The sequence below is a fragment of the Camellia sinensis genome, chromosome 7 (assembly GCF_055761805.1).
Source record: "Camellia sinensis isolate YWXY chromosome 7, ASM5576180v1, whole genome shotgun sequence".
Lineage (NCBI taxonomy): Eukaryota > Viridiplantae > Streptophyta > Magnoliopsida > Ericales > Theaceae > Camellia > Camellia sinensis.
Window position 1 is genome coordinate 150,464,779 of NC_138967.1, and position 25,561 is coordinate 150,490,339.

Below are 25,561 nucleotides of genomic sequence, written 5' to 3' on the forward strand. Positions count from 1 at the left end.
GGGATAATCTTTTTTGGCTATTTTAGTCAGACAAAATAGATTAAAAAGTCAATAAGATAAAATGTCGCATCTAAACTATAATCATTTTATTTTTTCTCTCACAAAAAGTAAAAAGGTCAAAAAAAATTTGTAGGTCAAAAAAATTTTATTTCAAATGAAATTTTTTAATCTCAAATTAAAAGATCTAACAGACATTCTAAACGAAGGCTGAGTGTCTTTCACAGCAGGAGCTGCATTACAAACATGACTCCGTGTGGCAGTAGCGCAGAGGAGCAAAATACAAGGCTAAGAATGACATAATGGTGAATGTAATATATATATTTTTTATTTAAGATAATTAAAATTTTATATTTTTATTTCATAATCATTAGATATGTAATGAAAATTTTTCACTATATATATGGAATGGAGAGGATCACAATCATATATATACAGGGCCGGCCCTGCCCTAAGGCAGGTAAGGCTTGTGCCTTAGGTCCCATATTTTGACCCAAAAATAGGACCCCAAATTTAAAAAATTATTATAGGTTCAACTTTTTTTTTTTTTTTTTGGTTTTAAGATCAATTTAAAGGGCCCCAAATGTTTTATTGGGCTCATGTATAATTTAGCCCATATTTATTTATAAATGTGTTTAGCCCATATTTACTAAAATGAAAATACATAAATAAATAAATAAAAAACAATAAGGCCCCTAAATTTGGTAAAACATATAAACATATATAACATAGGGCCCCTAAATTTGGCCCAAAAATAGGGTCCCTAAATTTGATAAAATATTATAGGCTCAATGTTTTTTTTTTTTTGGTTTTAGGATCAATTTAAAGGGTCCCAAAATATTTTTTTGGGTCCATGTATGATTTACTCCATATTTATTTATAAATGTAGTTTGGTCCATATTTATTAAAATGAAAATATATATTAAAAAAAAAGTTTTTGGGCTCAAGAAAAATAATACATACAATATATGGGCTCTATTTTTTATATTTTTTATTTTTACCTTTTTTATCTATTAGATTTTAGTGGAATAAATAATTTTGCTCAAATTTTTTTACCTAGGTCTTTATCAATTTTAATTGAATAATTTTTTTCTAATTTTTTTGTTCTAATTTTGTTTTATTAAATTGTTTTATTTATAATTTTAATGATTATATGTGTAAGTAAATTTTTTTATGGTTACAAACAAATAAAAAAATTATAACTTATCGTTTTATTCATGAATTTTTTTTCAATATAAAAGGGCCCCATTTCCGAAATTTGCCTTAGGCCCCGACGAACTCAGGGCCGGCCCTGTATATATATATATATATATATATATATATATATATATGAGTAAATTACACTGACACTCCTTGAAATTTCTGTTTAATAAAATCCACTTCTCACGTTTGAAAAATTATACTTATAACCTATCAGATTAAAATGACATATTTTTCATTTATCCTTTATATATATAAAATAATAAAATGATATTGATATTTTATTCATGTCATTTCAAGAGAAATAGCAATCAGCTTTTTTTGTTTAAATCACACAAAAAATTGAGTTTTTTTTTTTTGCATGTATTTTTATTTTTATTGAATTTTTTTAATATTTTAAGTATTTTTTTTATTTTTGTAGATACTCTTAATCTAGATATATTTAAGAAATGTAATATTTTGTGATTTTTTTTTTTAAATTCACCAAATACAAAAAAAAATTAAAAATTAAAAATCAAAAAAAACACAAAAACTCAATTGGTAATACTGTAATAAATGTAGGTAAATATACAAGAAAGAAAAATGATGGTGGAAATAAAAATAAAAAATTCTACTCATATATAAAACATTATACAAAAAAAATATAAAAATGTTCTGATAGTGATGTTGTTATAAATATAAATCAAATTTATGGGTGTTTTGTTTTAAAGTGAAAGGTCGCCATTAAATTATATTCAGTGTGTTTAGTTTGAGTTTTCTGGATTAAGTTTTTTGAAAACTGAGTTTTTTTATTTTTATATTCTTTTTTTTTTAGTGAATATTTTTTAAATTTTAAATATTTTTTTTACTTTTTTAGATGCACCTTAGTTAGATGTATCTAAAAAATAAAAAATTTATGAAAAAATATTTTAAAAAATTAATAAATACATAAAAATACAAAAAATATACTGAATTCTTGTATATTTTTTTTGTATTTTTGGTATTTAGTGAATTTTTAAAAGATTATTTTTACAATTTTTTTAGTTTTTAGGTTTATTTATGTTAGTTGGGTCTAAAAAGTAAAAAAATTACTTAAAATATTAAAAAAAATCAGTAAAAACAAAAAAAAAATACGGAAAATAAGAATATAGAATTTTCTGAAAAGTGTTTTCTGAAAAATGAAAACAAGCAAGCTGATTATTATGTTTGAAAATTTTATATAAAATTCATGTTCATATAGAATTTCCCTCCAAAGAATAATTTGTAATAAAATTACGAACTTCAGAAAGGATAATGTAATTTTTTAAACGTTAAAAAATATTTATATTAAATAGAAACCTCAGGCATGTCAGTGTAATTTACCCTCTATATATATATTTAAAGAGAATAGAAATGAGTGAAGCTGTGAGTATAAAAAAAATAAATTAATAAGTACTATATATGTTTGTGTGTATATATATATATATATCTATCAAGGTTCTGAAAGTGGTTGCGGTTGCCGTAACGGTGGCAGTGGTGCGGTTGCGGTTGCGGTTGCGGTTGCGGGGTGTAAAGGCCGTAGTGTAACGGCTGCGGTAACCGAAACTGTGAATTTTTTTATTTTTCGCACAATTTGAAAAAAGCTTACCGATACGCATATTTTTTTTCCATGATCATATTTATTGGGTTAAAAATAAATATTGATCAATTTTTGTAAATTTTTAAGTATGATCCAATATATTTCATATTTTTAAATCACTATAAACTGAGTTTTTTACCTTTTATTTCAATAATTAATGACTTTATATTACATAAAAAATCAATCACTAACTATTATATATAAGATAAACAATGACAAAAATAAGAGAATAAATAAGCAAAAATGCTAGAGGCCCCAAAAATTCTACCAAAAATTTTACCAAATGTCTCACATGGGTGTGGGACCCACATGGGACCCACATTGTGTGGGTCCCACACCCATGTGAGACATTTGGTAAAATTTTTGGTAGAATATTTGGGGTCTCTAGCATTACTCATAAATAAGAGCCTCAATATATATATATATATATATATATATATATATATACATATTTTAATCAAGTTAAATAGATAATGACCACACTTATTATTATTTGTTTTTTCAAACAATATATAGATAGACACACACAAACAAAATGATTGAGTGATAGCAGCTGAATAGAATAGCATAGGTCTTACAGTTTCAACAAATCAATAACATGTTTTTCATCTTCCCTCTTCTCTCTCTATTTCTTGCTCCTCCATTTTCTCTCTTTATCTTCCCTCTTCTCTCTATCCTTCTTCCCCATTTTTAGCTCTTTTTTTTGTACTTTTTCGAAAAAAACAGTTTGGAACCGTTACGTAACGGTGCGTAACAGGCCATTACGGCTGTTACGGCACCGTTACGGCCGCTACGGCACCGTTACGGCCGCTACGGCTGACACACCTGTGAATCTCAATCACACTGCAAAAGCGGCCGTAACAGGTGGCGGTAACCGCCAAAACCGTTACGTAACGGCGTTACGTAGCGGTTGCGACCGTTTTTTAAAACCTTGATATCTATAAACTTATATATAGGGGAGAGTTAGTATTTGTTACAGTATAATATGACTTTCAGTTTTCTTTTCACTTTTGCCCCTATTTTTGTGTCGTGTTTTCTTCTTTTTTCTATTTTCTCTATTGTTTGCTTGGAATATTTCATAATTTTTATATTTTGTTTATAATTTTTGTCTCATTTGATAACACTAATAAATCAATTTTTTAATAAAAAAATTCACTAATTGTGTTTGATTGCAATTTTAGATTATAATTTATTGTATTTTTTCAACTAATTTGAAAAATTAAAAAATGATATATTTTTAAGTTGTAAAATATAATTTTTGAAACTTATTTGAGACTCTTAATTTATATAGACAAAATAACTCTGTATAATCAAATAAGTTTAACCTCTTTTTTTAAACAAAATATAAAAAGTTATATCAAACAAATTTACAATTTATTTTAATTTTTTGAAACTAATAATCTAAAACGTTATAATCATAAAAACTCGGTTACATGTGATGCCAAATTAAGTCATTATTTGTCAATACTCTAGTCATAATAAATATGAGTGAGAACCTATTAAATCACTATGACATATGAAATGATAATAAAATATTGTACATAATTTGTCATATTAATATTTAGTGTTATTCAATGATGACAAATAATATCCAAATATTTTTTTTGAGCTGATTTTACAAATACTTATAGTCAAGTTTTAAATTTTTTACTTCTTATGATAAGGTTATTATTGCTAGAAAAAATTAAGTGCGTGCTGGATAGGACAATACCACATGTTGCTTTAAGTAAATAAGAATTTTATAGAAGTGTTTAGAGATTAAAAGTGTCAAATATTATTACATAGGCAGTCACTTAAAAAATAATATATTTGTTGAAGATATTTTTGTGTCACTTCAAATTATTTTTCCTTTTTATCCAATTAATAGTAAACAAATAATTCAATTTTTTTTAGGGCATCCTAATCAAACATAATGCAATAATCTCCCATTCTTATTTGAGAATAATGATATACAAATAGAATTGGGAAAATTATAATAAAATAAAATAAATAAAACCTAGAGTTTGAACTTTTCGATTTTTTTCTTTTTTTTTTTCTTTTAACCTAGAGTTTAAACCTTTTAAACTCCAATTGTTGTTCGAACCTAGAGTTTGAATTTTATAACAAAATAAATTATGAATTTTTAATTTTACCAATTTAAATCATAAACTTTTGATTTACTTTCAATTTAAACTATTTATCTATGTTTGTCAAGTAAAATAAATGAATATATATATATTAGTCATCATATTCGACAGAAATTATATTTTAGATATTTTCTACATACTTTCATTGAGTTTAATGACTAAATATAATTTTTTATATCCGTTTTTATTTAACAAAAATAGACAAATATTTTAAATTGAAAACAAAACAAAGATTAGAATTTAAATTGATAAAATTTAGAATTTATTTTGTTCAAATAATACAGGTTGAGTTAGTACGTTATGTAATTCAAACTGAAAAATATAATAAAAAATTACGGTTCAAATAATAATTTCAAAAAGCGTTAATTACATCAAGTTACCTCAAGGTTTGGGGGAAAAAAAATAATTAGTTATATAATTTTGACATAATTATATTGAATTTCTTTGAGATTTTAATTTGTATAACACTTAACCTATTTCTCATCAAAAGTTTGTTAGTTATATGAATAAAAAAAAATGATATTGTTATTTATTTTACACAAAATGTATATTTGACGTTATTTATTTTTGTATTTTTACGCAATTTGCATTAATTCTACTCACTTTAATCTTATTAAGACCATGTTCAATCCAGACTAAAATCTTTCATCAAATTTAAATTGATGAGAATTTGATAAAAATAGTGTTCTAACCGTTATACCAAATTGGTATCAAATGAATGGAGTACTACTTTTTTTATCATATTAAGGAGGGTTTAACCTTTCGTCAAATTTTGTAGGTGACCATTAGTGTACAACTAGATTGGGAAAAAATTTGAAGAAAATTTACACTAAGCCAAATGACTGCTCGAACATCCTTCCGTTTGTATTTTCGGTCGGCCGGTTATTTGATGAAAATTAAAAATTTAGCATTAAAGCGCTTGGTATCAGTTAAAAATTTTAGTCTAAATCTTTACTCAAATTTGATAAAAAGAAAATATAAAAAAATAAACGTTAGAGATGCTCTAAAATCAAAGTTAGTGTAAATTATATTAAATTTGTAGGATTTATTATATTTTCTCTAAATGTCAAGAAAAGTCTATGTAAGTTACTTTTAGTTTGAGCAAAATTTCACTTTGATATGTAGGAGTTGTTTGGGATGTCCTAAATAAGTGCACTTTTTGTCTTTTTAGAAAAAAAATTGAGGAAAAAAATATGGATGTTTGGGTTAACTTTTTGACTTTTTATAAAAAAATGTGTAATAAAAAATTGTAAAAATTGGTTTGTAGGGAAAAATTAGAATTGGAAGTTGTGCAGCCGTAATTGTTGACTTTTGGTGAATAGTGCTAACTTTTTGAATAACTTTTTGACTTTTTAACTTTTTATGGATTTGCCAAACTTAGTCTTAAAGTTTCAATTTAAACCTTATATTTTTAATTTTGTTTCAATATAGACCCCCTATCATGCAAAATTAGATTAGATCAAAGTAGAATTAAAAAAAAAAAAAAAACTACAAAGGCTCCATCGCAATATTTTTTAATTAAAAAAGTTAAACAATATTGATTACATTATAACAAAATTAAAATTAAAAGTACTGAAGTGAAACTTCTTCCAAACTACGATGATAATTGTGTAATAAACACATAAGTTTCAAACCCCCGATAAACCCTTGATCCCCCAAGTTCTCACCCCTCCTCTCTCTAAGCTTCAATGGCTCCCTCTTCTACCTCCCTCTCACCATATTGAACTCCAAACCACCCACACCTAACCAACCATACCCACTCGCAGATTACCCACAAATGGTTTTTCTCAGAACCCTCCGTTCTCGCCATTTCCACACACTCCTAAACCCCCCAAACCCTCCTCCTTCCCAATACTTCAAAAACCCTACAACCCAATTCTTCCACAGACCCATTTCGCTTTCCGCACAATTCAAATCCGAATCGATCAGCAATCAACAGACAAAGAAGCCCTTGCACGTTCTGTTCAAGGAAGCCGTTGGATTATCCAAAAAAATCGAACCCATTGAAACCCAGAACGAACCCGAAACCAATGAATTGAAGAAGAGATTGAGAAAATTGGAGGAAGAAGTGAGGAGGTTGAAAGAGAATAGTAGTGAGAAAGTTAAAGTAGAGAATTTGAAGAAAAAGAAGATTGAGAATGATGAGTCTAGTTCTAAGAGCTTGTACGCCTTGTTTGCGAATAAAGGAGGTGATAGTGAGAAATCTAGGGTTGTGGAGTCTTTGAGGATGGAGGATCAAATGGTGTACAAAGAGCTTTCGCTCGAATTGGCTCTATTTGTGAAGCATTTGTACAAAGAAGGCTACTTTGTTAATGCTAATTTCTTGCCCAATAACAAGTTTGATATTACTTGTTTTGAGAACAGTTATGGCCGTGATTTTATTAGGTATGCCGCAGAGAAGTTTGGCAAGGATAACCAAGAAATTGTAAAGTAAGAACAATTCTTTGCCATCACTTTTTTCTTTATATCTATAGTTTGTTGTATGTTTCCCATTACATTAATGTAATAGTTTATCTACTTTTGTTTGAATGGTGATGATTGTTTTCTAGCATTAAGCTTTCAAATATTAATGTCAACAATTAAAAATAGGTCTGAAAACAAGCCGAGTAGTAGTAGTAGTAGTAGTAGGTTGTTTAAACTTGGTTTAATAATCATACGAGCTTGAACTTATGTTCAAGTTTGGTTTGTTTACATAAGGAGCCGATCTCGAACGAGATTTTAACAAGCCAAACACAAGTCGAGTTCGAGTAGCTTGGATTTTTATAGTATATATAAGCTTATCGAACCAAGTAATAGGTTATTCAAGATTGGCATGAAAACTTAACAAGCTTAAAATTGTGTTGAATTTTGGCTTGTTTACGTAATAAGTCGAACTCAAGTAGCTTGGTTCGTTTAACAGCCCTAGAAATAATGTTGGTTTTAAACCTTGACTTTATAAACCTATATGTGAAAGAACCTTTTATGGGCTGATGTGTGGTCTGATTAATTTTGTTTGAAGATAGAAGTGGGGATTCTGTTTGAAAATAGTTGTTCAAAATAAATTCCACGAAGTTGATTCGTGGTGTCCCTTTATGCAGAAGTCTTAGTCTAGCTGATCATGACATGCTTTACTGAAGAAGATATGAAAGTGATGCAACCTATGTTCTATAAATAGTTCTGGCATTTTCTTTGGAGAATGAAATATCAGTAAATCTGGCTTAAATAGATAGTTAAATCTCCATTCACTCACAAGGAATTGACAATTAACAATGGTCAATAAAACTGAGAACATGCTGAAAATTTCTAAGACATGCAATAAACTTAATTCTAATGTTTTTAAAATGTCACAATTTACTTCAAGCAACATAACCATTGACATGTAACAACCACAAAATTAAAGAGAAGAAAAATTGCCATAACTTGAAGCAACACCAAATCTAAAATTATAGTTGAAATTATTCAGGCTTCTATTGCAAAATCATACATAAGGGTGGAACAGAGTGATCGGATGTAAACAATAGGAAACACGATTAAGAGAGATGGGACAAGAATGATTAGACAACAAGATTGTAAGTGGGAAAACAATGATCAAGGGATAGAATGGAAGGGGGTGAGCAATGTAGAGGAAGTAGGATTTATCAAAAAAAAAAAAATTTAGTGGAAGTAGGAAACTCACCAAGATTTATAACAAGAGAAGATGGAAAAGAACAAGAGAACATAGAGAAAGAGAAAAGGAAAAAGGAGTAAGAGGGAGAATAGCTGCAGCTCTTGATTGCGACACAAGGCTTAGTTTGGTTTGTTTTGGTTTGGAAATTAATCCTAGGGAGAGATGCTATAGTCATTTATTTGGCTCCAGAGTAACTAAGGGAAGTAGGTTGTCTGGCATTATTGTTGAATGTGGTTCACAAGGAAAGCTTCTCAGATTCCATGAGTTGGTGGCATATGTTAAAAGACATTTTCTCTTCTGGGGTTTTCTTCACAATATTTTAATTGGTGACTGCCATTTACTTAATTTTTGGCTCAAAACGAAGGGCTTCCACATTAATGGTCTTATCTATATTCTTTACAAGTTTCTAAGGAAAACGTGTAGCACAATGCCCAAAAAACTTGTGACATGGAAGTGTGAGTGATTGACATCTCTGCATAGTTTGAGGCATTAAATAGTAACTTGCACCTGCAATACTTTGTTTCCGTATCAAAACAGAATTAGGTTTGCTAGGGCATGTGCTGATTGAATTTGGTGTAATTGATAAGGTGGATAAATGGCAAGTGCAGTAAATGAGCACCGGCCGTGTAAGAGAATCCGGTGCCCAAGGGCTATAGTGAAAGCTAAAACTGAGATGCATTGGTGGTCGTACAAGGAATAACATGCGGCACTGATGGTGAGAAGGAACGTTGACACTGATGAATTGTCTAAAATAGAAAATGAAAAATCATTGTAAGATATGTCTGACTTTACTGTTTCAGAAAACCTACGTAACAGACAGGCACAGTTCAGCATGCATGTGTATGTGTCTGAGTGGGTGAATGAGGGTGCGTGTTTGCTAGTCATGATGATGGTTCCACTTCCATTTTTTTTTTCTGTATTGTTTCCTTGTTTCCATCTGTTAGCTCCTTCAAGTCTTATGAACTTAAGTTACGGATGCACAGATGGTTGTCAGCCAGTGACTTGAAAAAGGTGGCCCTCTTTGGATGTCCTTCGCTTGGAAGGAAAAATGTCTTTTCTGCTAAAAGCTTGCGCAATTTTTTCAGAATTCAAGAAGACACCGTAAGTCAATTGTCTCATTGAAAAATTTCACCTCTCTAATCTTTCTGGTCTTATCTACATATTCGTATTGCTTTATTTTGGAAGAGACATTATTTTTATTTTTATTTTTATTCTTTTGTCATTGTTACATGATCACATTCAGGTATGCAGTAAATGCGTCTTGAAATCATCATGCAAGTTTGTGAATCAGAGTGTATGGAAAGGCAATAACAAAAATTTGAATTTGGCTGTTGTAATGAGGGTTATAATTTTGTACGCCATGGAATCTGTTCCTCCACAGTTGGTAGTGCCTGACGAGATAAAGGCTTCTGTTAGTGTATTGCTGAAGGAGGTTCTGAACCTAAGCCAAACTCATGCATAAAGCTTTTTGACGGTTCCATATATAAAGTGGTCTTTCAGGTGCTTTAAATCTGGATTATTGTTTAGACTACTTTGTTCCTTGATAGGTTTGTTGGTTTATAGACAAGTAAACTGATTTGCTTTCATTCTCACAGTATTGTCAGTATTCTGATGCACAAATCTGGGAGATGAAGTGTGATGATCAAATTTCTACGTTGTTAATAACTCATGCGGAGAACGATGCGAAAGATTGTTGTGAGTTACATTACATCTATGAATGATATTCGAGGGGTTGGTCATTTTGCTTGCCAAAAATATGTGAAAAGTTGCTCCTCTGTTGGATTGTGGAAGTGTCATCTTGGATTGGCTGGTTAGTGAACTTCATAAATGCTTTAGTTATTTATGTCTTATCAAAAAAAAATTGGGCATTCAACAATTGAGTAGAGCTTTTGAGATGCATATGTCAACTTATTTCTTTATTATATATGAATGGCCATTTTATCCATTTTAAATGTATAATGTTGTCAATGCATACAATAAAATCTGAAGTATTGGGTACTAAAGTTAAATTTCATGATTGAAGATCAGAATTGGTTTCTCTTTTTACCCCTCTTTTTCCTTTTTAAATCCCGAATGATATTATTCTAGCTTGTTCATCCCTGAAGTATTGAGTAAATAAATACTGAGAAAATAATCTTTCGTACATACAATGTAGTTGGGTCCCTCATTTTGATGATTTTGGTTCTGGTCTTTCATGTTATTGGGTCTATGATTATGTCCAAAATGATGTAAATTACAATGCAATGTAGCTATGATTTACTTTTTAAAATGTGTGATAGTAAAATTTACCATGATGCAATTGATGCTAATTTTGCCTCCCTAGGTTATTGAAAAGAATCAAAAAGAAAAAAACTTGACGATTAGATTGTTAAATTTTTAAGGGGAAAATCTTACCGTGGTATTGTAAATTACTTCATTAATTTTAATCATATCAATTTTGTTCTTTAATTTTTCATATTGTATCAATTTACTCTGTTTAATAATGTCCCTTAACAATTGGACTGAAATCAAAGGCAAAGTGGTCACTTTGAAAGGGAATTAATTGTTTCAAATTAGGCATCAACCTTTTGATCAATCCAAGGGGAGTAAATACACTATTTACCTTTTGATTTCTATCTAATTCCTTAAAACGTTATCAATTAAACTAAATTAATATAATATAAAAATTCTAAAGATAAAATCGATAAAATTAAAATTATGATTAAATTGACAAGAAACAAACTATAAGGTCACAAGTATGAGCTGGCTGAATACTTCAATTCTGCTCATTATGAGCAAGTGCTGGAGAGCTTGCACATGGCATTCTGGTGGCAAACATAAGATTATTTGCGCAAAAACTCCTTAAATCATTGAAAAGTATTATTTTGACTCTTTAATTATAAAAATATATAAATAGATCTCTTAAACTATTGAGAAGTATCATTTTATACTCTAAACTATAAAAACGTACAAATGTCCCTAAATTATAAAAACATACAAATTGGACCGTTAACAGAAGGAATCAAACTGAAATATGTCAATTTTAGAGAGACAAATTGATACTTCTCAACAGTTTAGGTAATTCATTTGTACGTTTTTATAATTTAGAAAATTAAAATAATTTAGAAACTCTCTATGTAAAGTTTGAGTTGAATTCCATTAGTTCCTATAGTAGTCGTTGAAGTTGACTGGGACGAATGCCGAAGGCTAGTTCCAGTAGAGTGGAGGTGAGTGATGAACTTGTTGTGCCTTAGTTTCTCAATTTAGTGAGCGAGTCAAGTTCACCTTCATTCTTATTTTATTCTAACGATACAAGTCGTTGATTGTGTCCTATTAGACGACAGCTTTATCGATCGATTTCTTTATCAAAATAATCTGATGTCGCGCGGGAGAGGGCAGTGGAAATGGGAGAAAGAATCGATCTAGTGGCAGGAAGCAATCGACACCTGAGTTTCACTCAAACTCTTCTGAACGAGACTTGGGACGCATGAACCGCCTTTTGCGCTTCCTCAATTTCGGAGTCAAGCAAGAGAGAATGTTTCTGGATCTTTCTCTTCCTTTGACCGCCCGCCGGATAAATGGAAGAAAATGGAACGTGGAATCACTATAAACTGATTAGTGACGAGCAACTAACGGATAATGCGTTCATTTGGCACCTTTGGGCGTCAAACCCGAATCAGCTATAGGAACAAATATGTTGAGTGCTAGACCGGTCCGAGAACTAATGCGAGCACCCTAATGGATCGAGCAGTCACTCCACTTGTGAGAAAAAGTCCAAACTAGGAGAAAATCTCTTTCGCGTTGTAGCCAAAACATGGGAACAACAACTTCGGAAAGAGCGATAAAAGGAAGTTGCTATTATCAGTTTGAGTTGGAGCGAACCGCAAACATCCTGCTTCGGGAGGATGGGAATAGTAAAATTCCTTGTTTGGTGGGAATAATAGCCAGAGAACAAAAAATGGGTGAGAGTGGTCCACCGACTCCTCATATCCATCACTAAACTGAGGTTGGCTCGATCACGAAGCCCAGAATCTTGATATGAAATATATGTGACTGCTTCCACCTCCCTGCCCGCTCTTTCATCGAGTCAAATCTTACTAGGAAAAGATGCCCCACTATACATATTGATTGCTCTCACTATCAGTCAATGACTCGCGAGTAGAGCTGCAAACGAACCGAGCTGAGCCGAGCTTTGCTGAGCTCGAGCTCGGCTCGGCTCGGCTCGATAATTTTTTTTTAATATTATTTATATTATTTAAATATAAATATTTAAATAAAAATATTATTTATATTATTTAATATATAAAAAATGTATTTATATTATTATTTTTATATAAATTTATATATTATTTAATATATAAATAATATATTTATTATATAATTTAAATAAAGATAAACGAGTCGAGCTTAACGAGCCGAGCTTATGCGAGTTCGAGCTCGGCTCGTTTATTAAACGAGCCTAATATTCGAGCTCGAGCTCAACTCGTTTATTAAACGAGCTGAGCCGAGCCGAGCCCTTAACGAGCCGAGCCGAGCTTGTTCATGAACAGCTCGGTTCATTTGCAGCCCTACCCGCGAGTGAAGACCAATCTGAACCGTTGCCGACGTGACCCGATTAGTTTTGGTAGGACGTACGAGTGGGAAGCTCGACGCATTCGCTAAGCGAAGAGCTTAATCTACAAGATTCCGTATTCGAAGCGGGGACGATATCCGATCTCCCACTGACGTAGGTTTACTGAAAGCGACCAGTTCTTTCATAGGTCCTTCTTTATCCACACGGACAAGGGTTTAGACTTGAGCTTGGTTTAGGATACCACGTCACACACCTCATCTGGGAATCGGAAGCGCTAACGGAAACTGGTAGCAAGTACTGATGGACTTTGATCAAGATTTCCCGGTCATTCAACCAAGCCAAGGCGGTTCATGAGGTAGAATGATAGATCTTCAAAAACTGGGAAGGGGTTTACTAAAAGCACAAGGATCGCCAGGCTATTGATCATAGTACGATGTCCTTAAGGGCTTCGGTCAGGAGTACAGGGAGTGCCGATAGGCAAAAAAATGTAGGGCAAACCAGAGACAAAGAGCTAAGAGGTTGGAGCAATTTCCAAGTTTGCATGCTGGTCAAGCATTCACCACAAGATCCGAATGCACTCAAAGGATCTGTTCATGTTTTCCTTTGCAACAATACTTACATTCGGAAAAATTATCAATATATATATATTTGTGGACCATATTTTGAATATAATTCATATCACTAACTTTAAATTTACACTATGCACTTTATTTTCAGGGTATTTTTTTAGGGTAAATAGCATTTCCTCTGCTTTGTGCAAGACCTTTCAACTTATATTTCAACTTATATTTCCTTAAAACGGATTTTTGCATCAAAAAAATATACTAATTTTTTTTTTGTTTTAATATTTGTTACTAGAAAATTTTGTATTTTTTTCTTTTCATCTCTATGTAGATCCGCTCAACAGACACCGTACACGTAGATCTACCATTCCATTATTTTCTAAATATAATAGATCTTATATATATATATATATGTGTGCGCGCGCGCGCATGCACACAACATTGTTGTGTGAATCTATAAAATATGAGAAATACAATAAAATCTATCCAGTGATATATAACAACCCTCCTTTAATTTTGTTGCCCAGTGATACAAATATTTTGGAAAAATCCTATTTAGGTGAGATTTTTCGCCTAGTTGAAGAAACTTTGCCTTTGAAAACGTTAGCTAACACACAAATCAAAAAGAACAAAGCTACTACTATCCATGACCCCTATATTTTTAGGTTTGATATTGCACATATCCTTCATCTTCCATTGTTTTCATCAATTGCTTCCAAAACTTACGAGGTACCCAAGCATTATGAGTACCTGGGTTGCCCTGCAAATCACATGAACCACAAATGCAGAAAGAGAGAGAGCCAAAATTGTTACACCTTTCGTGCAGGCCAAAACTTATCCGACAATCAAATCTTACCCAATAACGAGTTTTACTACCTTAGGACAGTTATAGTTATAACCACCAACTTGGTTACCTTGTAAGTTACTTCATTGACCTTACAGCACTGAACTAGGCAGAAATACCTAGGGCGCAAGACAATTCTCTTTAAGGAACACATCAAAATTGCCCCATAGCTTTGTGAGACGGGGTGCTCCTCTCAAACGGCGCCGTGCTGACCAGGTCTTCGCAACTATTTACCAAGAACACAATGCTCCACAAAGGAGAGAGAGAGAGAGTTCCCCCCAGTAAATGATTCCAATACAAATCAGTTGAAAATCACCATTTCAATATATATATATAAAAACGTTTCTTCCCAGCAATGAATTTTCTATAGTTTGGCACGTATATTATGTACAATCAGGTAAGTTTCCATCACTGGCAACTCAGTACATATAGTTTGGAACTCACCTCTTCTTTTGGGACTTGTGCTGTACAACCCAACCACTCGTGTAACCGATTGCTTCTCCATATAGAACAAAGAATAGACACAGAAATTCACCATAAATGGAAAAGGTTGACATAGAATCTACAGTTGATCAATCACCTTTCAAGTTTCTGGTACAAATCTGACAGTGCATGATAGAGAATGGCAGCCGCAGGAGGCCGAGGCAACAATCCAAGAAGAATGTCTGATGCCCTGATGGATGGATTACCGTAGAATCTGGAATTTTCTTGGGTGCGGGTGGTGACAACACTCCCTTCAAGCGAGCATCCAACAAATGCACCTGGAAAAGCAAATATAAGCAATTTCATCATATCATCCATCCTAGTCTCCTCTTTAGTCATGTTGTATGACATAAAAAAGAACCAGTGGACAAAACTGTCTGAAAGAAGGACATATGATATGAACACAAGTCATAGTAAAAGTAATCATTAAAACACGCCACAGAAATGCAAATATGAATGTTATGCACCAATCCAGTCTCAAAATACTGCTATTCATGTTCATCAAAAAGAACAAGCGCACAAGAACCACAAACTTCAAGCCTAAGAAGAATGGACACAGACGCGGGTACAAACACGAGACAGTGGATTTGAAAAAATTAGGATACAAACACAGCGGGCATATTGCGAAAAATATATATTTTTTAATATATTTTTATTTGCTATGTATATTTACGGCACATAGATATAAGAGGCATCAACGTATTTGTGGGTGTATTTTTAGTTTTTGGACTTTCCTAGCCCTTTGTTTTCTTATATTTTAATTTCTTTCTTTTTATCTCAAATTAGCTTTCTAAGACTCAAAATTATTTTTTTTAAAAAAAAAACTCACAAAAGTGTCCAAAGGCATGTCAAAACACAGGCATATGTATCCATGAAGTGTCCCCAAAGGGTGTCCTGCAAACAAAAAAAAATGACACGCCACGTGGCGTATCCGACATGTGAACATGCGTGTAGCTCGTCCCATGGATGCCCAGCTGCAGTAACCTACATTCTGTGCCAGCTAGGTTCCCTTATAACTAAACTAAATCAATTGGGAACTAGAACTTTTGATCATTTAAGATTTTATAAAGCCAGGCGTGGAAGAAAAATAATAGTAGAACCCCCCCAAGGTTCGTTTAAGATTACATATGAAACGTTTAGTGTATGCATGCGTGTTTGCACAGAGTGACATAAAAACGCAGAATGCTTTGTGAAAAATTGCAAAACTCCTTTTATCAGTGAATTAGTATCCTTTCTACAAGCATCAGAAATCTTAATACATAGAGTTACTTACATCTACTGATATTCATGACAGATATTTATAGTACCTTGTCTGGGGCTGTCTAAATGACCACAACACAAGCAATAACATCACTAGGGAACAACAAATGAAAGGCAACCTGGATACTCTTGATAACTTGAACATCTTTTACACTATTGACCTTTAGCTCTATATGCAACTATTCAATGCAGCTGTGAAATTAGCTGGTAACATGAATTGATAGGAAGAAACCCCTAAAAGGTTCACGAGGCATTCCAAGACTTATTTAGGGGAGGGAGGGGTACCTTTACTGCAGCTGTAAGTATAGCAAGCAGCATAGCCACCATCACCAGCACGAACATCCGCTTCAGCAGCCCTTCCAACAATGCCAACAGCAGCACTCAAACCTGCTCCAACTGAGAAATGCACATTTCCGCTAAATGTCTGTACAGCACCACTTGTCCTCAACACAATTATAAAGTCTGTCAGTTCCCCTCCTGCCTGTTTCATTTCAAAAAAATATATAATAAAAATTAAATCAAACATAGTAGAACTAACGTCTGTTGGAGCTCATATATATCATATTCAGTTCCAGCAGGGGAATTCTTCATAAAGGAATTCAAACTAGCTCCTACATTACACATTAATTATTAGGCATTGGTTACCACCCACCACTTACGAAGCCAAACATTCACTTATTAAAAGTAGCTTTCTAGGCAAGAAATGCAACATTGAAGGAACACGAGATCTGTATATGACAGGAGACTGGAAGAAATCTGCATGAAATCAAGTCAATGATTTGTGCAAAGGTTTGAGAGCATAGTTCACAAAAGCTTTGCATTTCACATATGGTTCCAGCAGCCTCCCATCACAACTCATAATTCTGAGATGAATATAGGGAACACTCGCCTACTAGTAGACAGACCAAAACTTATGTATGATAGCGAAAAAACTTATATTTTCAAAGCTGATTATAAATTATTTTTAGTGGCTGGAAGGTTAGTAAGATATGGAGAGGGGAGAAGAAAATCATTCACTCACATTTAAAAACAAAAATATTACTTAAAAGGATTTTCAACAGCTAAGATAATTGAACCCATTGCACGGTTTTTGTTGTAAAATGGTTCTTAATTAGATATAATCATATTTATGAAGGACTTTGTAGCCACTCCAGCAGAAAGAGGAAAAACTTCTCATTTCTCTCCAAAAGAAAACACTATAAAGACTGACAAAAGCAAGTACACAGAAAACACACGCATTTCCTGTAATGTCCTCGAGGTTGAGTAACTTTAGTAGAGAACTATAAAATATATTTCACCTGAGCTCCCCAACCAATGCCAAATGTAGAAATGGCAGACGGTGGTGACCAAGATCCATCTTGTCTACGTGCAACAACTAGCCCTGTTCCAATGTTGTAGGTCACCATCACACCAACCTTTGCAACAGTAAGAATTGCAAGGCCTTTTGCTTGTTTTAAAATAGCATCTGGTATGGACTTTTCTGGTGTCAACAAGCCAACCTGAGTAATAACATTCCAGTATATTATAAACCATATAAACATCTAACATATGAGGTGGACAGTTTTTATCTCTGAATGCATGGAATACTTGAGAAAGAAACAGAATCTGAACTGCATGACTATGGTTTCATCCTCTTCATTCAAATGAGAGGCATCAAACAAACAAATCTAAATCAAGTAACTACTCCACATAAAAACAAACAAAATAAACAAAATTATGGACATTTGCAGTCCTTCAAGTTAGCCTGCACAATCTAAGATTGTAAAACTCATACAATAGTTATACAAAACACATAAATGGACACAGTGAAGCAGCTGGCTACAATTCCACATTTGTAAAAGCTGAAAAAGTTCTTCATCTAAAAGTACTCAAACAAAAGGCTTCATAGCATTAAATCAAAATGTTAGTGCTTCCTAAAAAAATTTAAGCTACGGATTTTTTTATTTTTTATTTTGCTTTCACAGGAATGTAGATAATCTCTGATTAAAAAGGTATCGATCATCAACACAATCAACTTAAAAGTAAAAAGTATCAAAGGAAAGAAAAAAGACAACCTGATTGTAACCCCGAATGGTGTTTGTAGCCTTATAAATTTCATATTCCATGGACTGGCCCCATGGAAAATTAAGCCACGATCTCAACGTACTGAGGTCTGTCAGATCATGGGTTGGCAACTGTGCAGCACGACTTACTTGGTCCATTAAGTATGACTGGACTGAATCAAGCCGCACACTGCACACATCACAAACTCGTTGCGGGTTCCCAGTGTGAAACTTGGCAGGTAACAAGCTCCTTCCCTTGGAACACTGATTGCAAAAAATCCCTCCACAAAACCGGCAGTGGTGCCTAGAGCACATGATCGGATGGAAGCGCACATTACACAGCATGCAAGCAGAAGCAGCACTGTCAGCCAACCATTTTGGTGGCTCTGCTTCAAGGATTTCCCTTGCATTACCAAAATTAGCTTCCGTGAGGGTTTGAGCCATCTCTTTCCAAGCTTGCTCAAGAAGATTGTTTGATATCCAGGAAATCGCGCAACCATGGACGTCACCTGAAGCAAGAGCAGTCACTTTCCCTCGGGCCACAAGTAGCATATCAAGAACCACATCCCACATAGTCATCTCTTTCTCTTCTCCAACAAACTGATTCCATCCCATGTCCCCATCAGCGAAGTAGCCCCCACCGAAGGAAAAACCCCTATTCCATTCTTCATGTTCGCTCCCTGACATTGGTGGAACAGAGACAGGTATCCAAACCCCAGTTTCTTCAGAAACTGGCAAGTCATAACAAAAATATTTGCCAACTGTATCATTGCCAGCATTTGAAACATTATGATTCTGCAGATCATCACCCACCATAGTGCCATCAGGTGTCTCGGTTTCATCATCTTTCAGCTGTGCATTTTCTTCATTTGCCAAATTATCAGTGGCCGACAAACTACTTTCTTTCCTTTGTTCCTCAACATCTTCAGAAACCTGAACACCAGCACCCAGCAATGCAAATAAACAAGCAGCATTTTAAAAACTGATTTAGAAACAGATGACAGAAAAATGTTACCCCTTTTGTCCCAAGTCCTTTTTGTCCATTTTCTTATATTGGAATGTCACACGATAGTTCTTCACTTTAAAAGTGAAGTGTACAAAATTTTGTTACTTTCTAAACTATCGTTTTGAAGGAGTAGCTCTGAAATCCACCACAGAAAATTTTCCTTCAAAAATTTTCCCAAGTTTTGGATGCTCATGCTTCCCACTTGGGCATGAACGCGTTAAATGCCTGCCTCACTAAACTGTTGGAATCCTAAATGGACTGTGAACAGGGAATGGAGGGAACAACATCTGTTGCACCATCAATTTGATCTTTGCACAAGTGAATATATATTGATAAAGCCACATCACATATAAGTTAACCCAAAAGATCATTGACCAACAAGGCCACCAAGTTGGATAAATAAATATGAAGTTGATAACGATGCAATCAACATAAATAGGGAAATATAACTAATGCATGGCACGTTAGATGCCCAATGATAACAAGTAATCACCATGAAAGTCCCTAAGAAGATGGGAAAACAAAAAATAGAAGGAAAAAAAAAAAAAAACTAAGAAGAGAACTGCAGTTCTGAAGTCTGATTATCGAACTTAATAAAATTAATCATCTATTATAATGCTCAGGGGTACAAATAAGTAGCCAATGCTCTTCAGTTTGTCCCCCCATATTCACGTGATGCTTCGTATATTCATGCCTCTTATAATCAGGAAAAAGAAGAATCTTGCTTATTATTAGGGAATGAACAATTTAGTTGAGAATCATACTTATGCTGCAAATGACACACACTTGCAACTTGGTAAGAGCACCCTTTCTATATTAGAACCTAATAGTAAGTGGTAACTGAAGAAAGTTGTGTGTTTCTCAAAACAACCTTTGTACATTCAGTGATGATTTGAACAATCCCAGTACATTTCTACAACACAACTCTTAAACTATCATACACTTCCTGCATGCTTTTAAAGCTTCTTGAGCATGTCCTGTCTACTTCCCTCTAGTTTCCATACATTTAATTATTTTCCAAGCCCTAGATTCCTACTTTGTTTCTCACTCTCTACACTCAATTACACTTCTATAGTTACCCTACTGGAGGTGGAGCTTCTTTTCAACTGAATTTTACAAATAGAGACTATAAACAGATTTTTCAATGCCTTTAAAAAGTACGGCACCTTTTGGTGGTTGCTCTGTCTATTGAAAAGCAATTAATCTGCCGACAACTAAATTTTTTAAACTCCATATCTTAATAACATCCTCATACATGGCAACTATAAACTCCCCAAGCAAGGATGAAAACAATGGAGTGGGCATTAATGATTGCATGTAATGGACTACAAAATGATTAAAATTTCACATCCCATATTCATTCCAAGACCTGCAAATGGCCAGTATTCTATGATCTCATCCCCAATTCTTCTTTGATTAAAATTAGTTTTTGAAATTTCAAACTATTAATCTTGCCACTAATATTCACCCAGAATCCCAGATACTCTTGAAAAAGGTTTTGTTTAATTTGGCTTCTAGGTTATCATTGCTTATTATGTTTACCAACCAAATGACATTTGAGTCTTCTGACAAATTTTGACCTCATCATTTTCATAAACAACTGTTCCAAACCGGTTTCACTCCTACCCTAAATTTAGGGTTAAAACTTGAAAAAATGTATGAACCTCCAGGCTCCAGCTGCATATCCTAATTACAATATACAGCAACAAAAATCTCAACAGTAACCATCAATTACAACCTATAAGTTTCCACAGATCCCATGTATGTTTCTAAACATTATGCACATTATACAATTTTCAACTTTCCCATTCCCTTCGAATAATAACATGAATTAAATTTGCCCCTCTAGAGAAAACAATAAATAAATTAATAAATAAAGTAGTAAATTTCATTACTTTTTAGCTCGCACATATCAAATTAAATTCGTGTATCTCTCTTTTTTTCCAAAAATTCAAAGTACAAATTATAAGAATTCAAAGTTAGCTCTGAAGCAGAATTCAATTAATCTAATTTTTCAAATTAAGCATCTCCATTTAATTACCAAGAATCTGTAAAAACGAAACACAAAATATAGATATTTTTTCCCTGAATCGGCAGAAAAATGGTTGCTTTATTTTCCTTTGGTTTTCTGATAAACCAAACAGAGGGGGGTAAGAGATCGATTACCGTGTGAGAGAAAAACTTGGGCTCGTAGTCGTCGAGTTGAATCTTAGGGTATAGAACTTTAGCATCCATTGACGAGCTTTGACGTGGTGGAGTGGTGCTGATGATCAATCGAGAAGAATCGACATGGCAGAGGGTTTTAGAGAGAGAAGAATCCAAGTGTCGGATCGGTGGGCTACGCTATCGTGTGAGAGAGAGAGAGAGAGAGAGAAGATTTCTAGTTGGAAAAGGAAAGGAAACAACAATCATTTGATCTATAAATGTTTGCATAAAATTTTATAAATATAAAAATGTTTGTATAAAATTTTATAAATATAAAATTATATAAATTCTTACAAATTATGATTTTTTAATTTTTTATAAATTAATTTATATATATTTATAAAAATTTATACGATTTATAATATTATATATATATATTTATAAAAATTTATACGATTTATAATATAAATTATGTATATTTTTATGCACTTAACAGTTGTCCATATTTGAGATATAAAAAAAGTTTAAAATTAAGAAAATTCACGTGTATCGAAATTAACGGTGTATGATAGAGAATTGTGGGGCCCTTAACAAATGGAGTTGAAAAAATACACTCAATGCCCGAGGAATTTATAAAATGGATAAATTATATTGACACATTCTGAGATTTGATCTGATTATATCTTATTTTGTAATATTATAAAAATTATATTTTTATCTCTGTAGTTAATAGTCTCATTTCATAAACCTCTGTTTATATAAAAGGCAACAATTCTTAGGCCAAGTTTGACATGTGGCTAAAAAGTTAAAAAATAAAAAAATTACTCAAAAAGTTAAAGAGTTATCATTATTCACCAAAAGTCAAAAATTATGTAACTCTCAATTCTAATTTTTTCTTACACACTAATTTATATAATTTTTTAATACACATTTTTCTATAAAAAGTCAAAAAGTTAACCCAAACAACCATATTTTTGTCCTCAACTTTTTAGTCCAAAAATTTAAAAAGTGCACTTATTTAGGACATCCCAAACAACCCCTTAGTTTAAAAATAGAGAAAATTATATTGGAAAAAAATAAATAAAGCAAAGAAAAGAAAAAAAAAAGAAGAAGAAAAGTAAAGTAAAACAAGAAAAGAGAGAATGTATGAATTCAATATCTTTTTGATACCAATATTAATTCCGTCTAAATAATTACAATGACAGAAGGGTCAATGTAATTTTTCAAAAGCCATGAGGTGATATATATTAAACCTAAATCTCAGGGGTGTAAATATAATTTACCCTTATAAAATTGCACTTAATTGTTGTGTTTGAATTATAAATTTAAATAGAAATTTAAAAAATTAATTTAAAAAAAAAGGAGAAATTTAAATAAATTATAAACTAAATGGCCCAAATTCATATGTATTTTAAATAAGATTGTGTTATCTATCTACATATTACATAAGGAAAATGGAATTTTTAACCCTTAAGTTTTGTGGGAGCTCCAATATCGCAATCTTAATTTTTTAGTTTTTTTATTTTTGTTAAAAAAAATCTCAACATTTATTGACTTCTCCCAACTCACAAGCTTTTTTGACTTCTCTCATACCTACTACCGCACCCTTGTCAACTTCTCTCATACACTATGGTTAGTAACAGGATTGTTAAATTATTTTTATAAAAAATCTAAAAAAAATAATTTGTATATTAAAAAAATATATAAAACAAATATAAATTCTTATTAAAAAATAACAAGTCGCAATTGCCAAAATATAAATAAAATTACGCTGTGCGTTTCATTAATAATGCTCAAAAAATGTGCCAAGTGTTTATATAAAGGCTTGACACGTGTCCACTCTCAAATTATCAAGTGAATATAGATAAAACCAAAAAACTTAGCTTTAATGGTTAACAAATATTAAACGCCCAAACATTGAAACATAATAATTATTAATTAATAGAATTCAACAATTGAAACATTTCTTTGTCTTCTTAAATGTTCCCTTCTTTTGGTTCATGCATTCATTCTAATATTGATTAAAAAAAAAATTAGATGTGTGGAAAAGTGAAAGACATTAAAATTATATATTAAGTTATGCAATTTGTGTGATAAAAAATAAAGATTGTCTTTTCCTTCTATGGCGATTTATCTGGTTATATCTCCAATTAAAACGTCAGGTGTGTTTCTACATCATCATTGAATGTTACTTTCATTTTTTTTTAGATATTTTGTCTCACAATTGTTTGTGTTTTGTGTTATAAAATTTATTACCTCTGTGTTTGTTAAAACTATTAGATGGACCTAATGCAAGAAGTGCATACTATTTCAATGTCATTCTTAATATTAGAAGTACAAAAAACATACACAAAAAGTATATGAATAGATAAGATTTTACAAAATTTGTTTGAGTCTCACTTCTTGAAAATCTTATAATTCAATTATTTTTTGTATTATATTTTATTTTTGGTTTCTGTATTTTTTTTATATATAGTTTTCTTTGTTTCGTTTAAAAATTTATTTTAAAAATTAATAAATAAATAAATAATCATTTTCTATTTCAAAATTTTTCATTTTTGTTTTTATTTTTTATTTTTTTCTTAAAGTAGTTTTAGTTTTGGGCAATTACTTACTTTTTTTTCTCTATATTGTAATTTTGTGCATTTTAAGCATATATATTGTTTTCACTAATACACTCGGAGATACACTATGAAAGCAGTATCATGTGAAAATCAAGTAAGAAGAAGAAAATTAAATAAAATAATACGATGAATGTGGAGCAAAAATTAAAGATTAAAGATCAAAACTCCCAAAACAAGTAAGCAAACAAACAAGCAAGTAAAATAGAATGTTTAACAATACACATTAGAAAATTTGCAATAAAATTTTATAACTTTCTTTTCTGGTAAAAAAAATTATATTTGGTACAAGCTAAATAAAATGTTTATAAAATAGTTTTTTTTTTTTAAATTTGAAATTAAAACTATAGTAAATTTATGTAAGCATAATTGCTAACCACATTTTTTTACTTAATGTATAATATTATATTGACTACCTTTTTTAGATTTATTTTTTTCAGTATTTATATAGAAGTAAAAAAACGTCGTTAGGTATAAAGTTTTCCTTAATTTAGTTATAAATTTTATCCGTATATTATTTTTAAATTTTGAATAAAAGCAAACATAAAATAATTGATTGAAGATATATTGCATTTGTTATATTCCTTTTTTTGTGTGTAAAAAAAAAACACTTAAAAATTGCAATTCACATATATATAAATAATTATAAACACAACTCATGTATAGTACGGGTGGAACACTAGTATATTATATATGGGGTTTCTATCCCATAAGGCCTCTAAGAGCTCCAAATTTCAAATCTAAATTTCATAATTTTTTTTTTTTTAAAATTTAAAAAAAAATCTTCTTTTGGTTAACTCTTATTCAAGAAAAAATAAATAAATAAAAATTAATATCTTTTGATTTATAACTTTCAAATGGAAAGTATATCAAATCTTACAAGAAAAAAAAAAAAAAAAAAAAGAAGATAGGAATTATACTAAGGGGAATTTTTTTTTAAGGTCCTAATAATAATAATTTAGAGGATAAAGGACACCCAAAAAAATAGTGATGCATCAGGTCCCTGAATAACTTGGCGCGCGTTTTTAATTATTTTGTGGACCAAAATACCCTTGCCAAAATAAACACAGAAACGAAACTCATTCCAACGTATGAGTTCCATTCCAAGCATCCAGCATCTTCACGACACAGGAGAACAGCAGAATTAGGGTTTCAACATCATCTTCACCATCGACATTAGAGTTTCGTTATCTTCTGCAAAAATCATTCCCATTCCTTCCTCACAAATTTCTCTGACCTTCGTTAAAGCTTCGTTTTCACTGCTCATCGTCATTTCAGTCCATCTTCGTCACGTCGCATCTTCATCTCAGGCCATATCAGTTCGTCATTCAAGTTTCATCCTAACTCTGGTAAGTTTTTCTACAATATAACTAGATTTTTTCTGGAAACACAGTTAATAGCATTTTATATTAACCTTCTATAAATTAGGGTTTCAATTTCCTAATAAAAAGCTACCTGAATTTGGAAAAAGTTATTTCT

The 25,561-nt window shown here is 31.7% G+C and overlaps 2 protein-coding genes across 2 annotated transcripts; one reads left to right on the forward strand and one right to left on the reverse strand.

Moving 5' to 3' along the window:
• The first annotated feature begins 6,502 nt into the window (after positions 1 to 6,502).
• Positions 6,503 to 10,612, forward strand: LOC114317665 (uncharacterized). The gene is made up of 4 exons (XM_082879552.1): positions 6,503 to 7,350; positions 9,550 to 9,667; positions 9,810 to 10,066; positions 10,162 to 10,612. The coding sequence occupies exons 1-3, from the start codon at positions 6,698 to 6,700 to the stop codon at positions 10,026 to 10,028; spliced, it is 990 nt and encodes a 329-aa protein (XP_082735678.1). The 5' UTR covers positions 6,503 to 6,697; the 3' UTR covers positions 10,029 to 10,066; positions 10,162 to 10,612.
• Positions 10,613 to 14,830: 4,218 nt separating this feature from the next.
• Positions 14,831 to 21,754, reverse strand: LOC114317598 (RING/FYVE/PHD-type zinc finger family protein). Its single transcript, XM_028264346.2, has 5 exons — positions 21,483 to 21,754; positions 18,323 to 19,243; positions 17,567 to 17,767; positions 16,554 to 16,749; positions 14,831 to 15,286 (listed from the first exon to the last, which is right to left on the reverse strand). Exons 1-5 carry the CDS (start codon positions 21,549 to 21,551, stop codon positions 15,102 to 15,104), a joined length of 1,572 nt encoding a protein of 523 aa, XP_028120147.2. The 5' UTR covers positions 21,552 to 21,754; the 3' UTR covers positions 14,831 to 15,101.
• Between the last annotated feature and the right edge of the window lie 3,807 nt (positions 21,755 to 25,561).

Coding starts and splice junctions, on each gene's coding strand:
- LOC114317598 (XM_028264346.2), bottom strand. CDS start 21,551: ATGGATGCTAAAGTTCTATACCCTAAGATTCAACTCGACGACTACGAG. Junction 19,244..21,482: donor CCAAGTTTTTCTCTCACACG/GTAATCGATCTC, acceptor GCTGGTGTTCAG/GTTTCTGAAGATGTTGAGGA. Junction 17,768..18,322: donor CCATTCGGGGTTACAATCAG/GTTGTCTTTTTT, acceptor GTTATTACTCAG/GTTGGCTTGTTGACACCAGA.
- LOC114317665 (XM_082879552.1), top strand. CDS start 6,698: ATGGTTTTTCTCAGAACCCTCCGTTCTCGCCATTTCCACACACTCCTA. Junction 7,351..9,549: donor GATAACCAAGAAATTGTAAA/GTAAGAACAATT, acceptor ACGGATGCACAG/ATGGTTGTCAGCCAGTGACT. Junction 9,668..9,809: donor TCAGAATTCAAGAAGACACC/GTAAGTCAATTG, acceptor GATCACATTCAG/GTATGCAGTAAATGCGTCTT.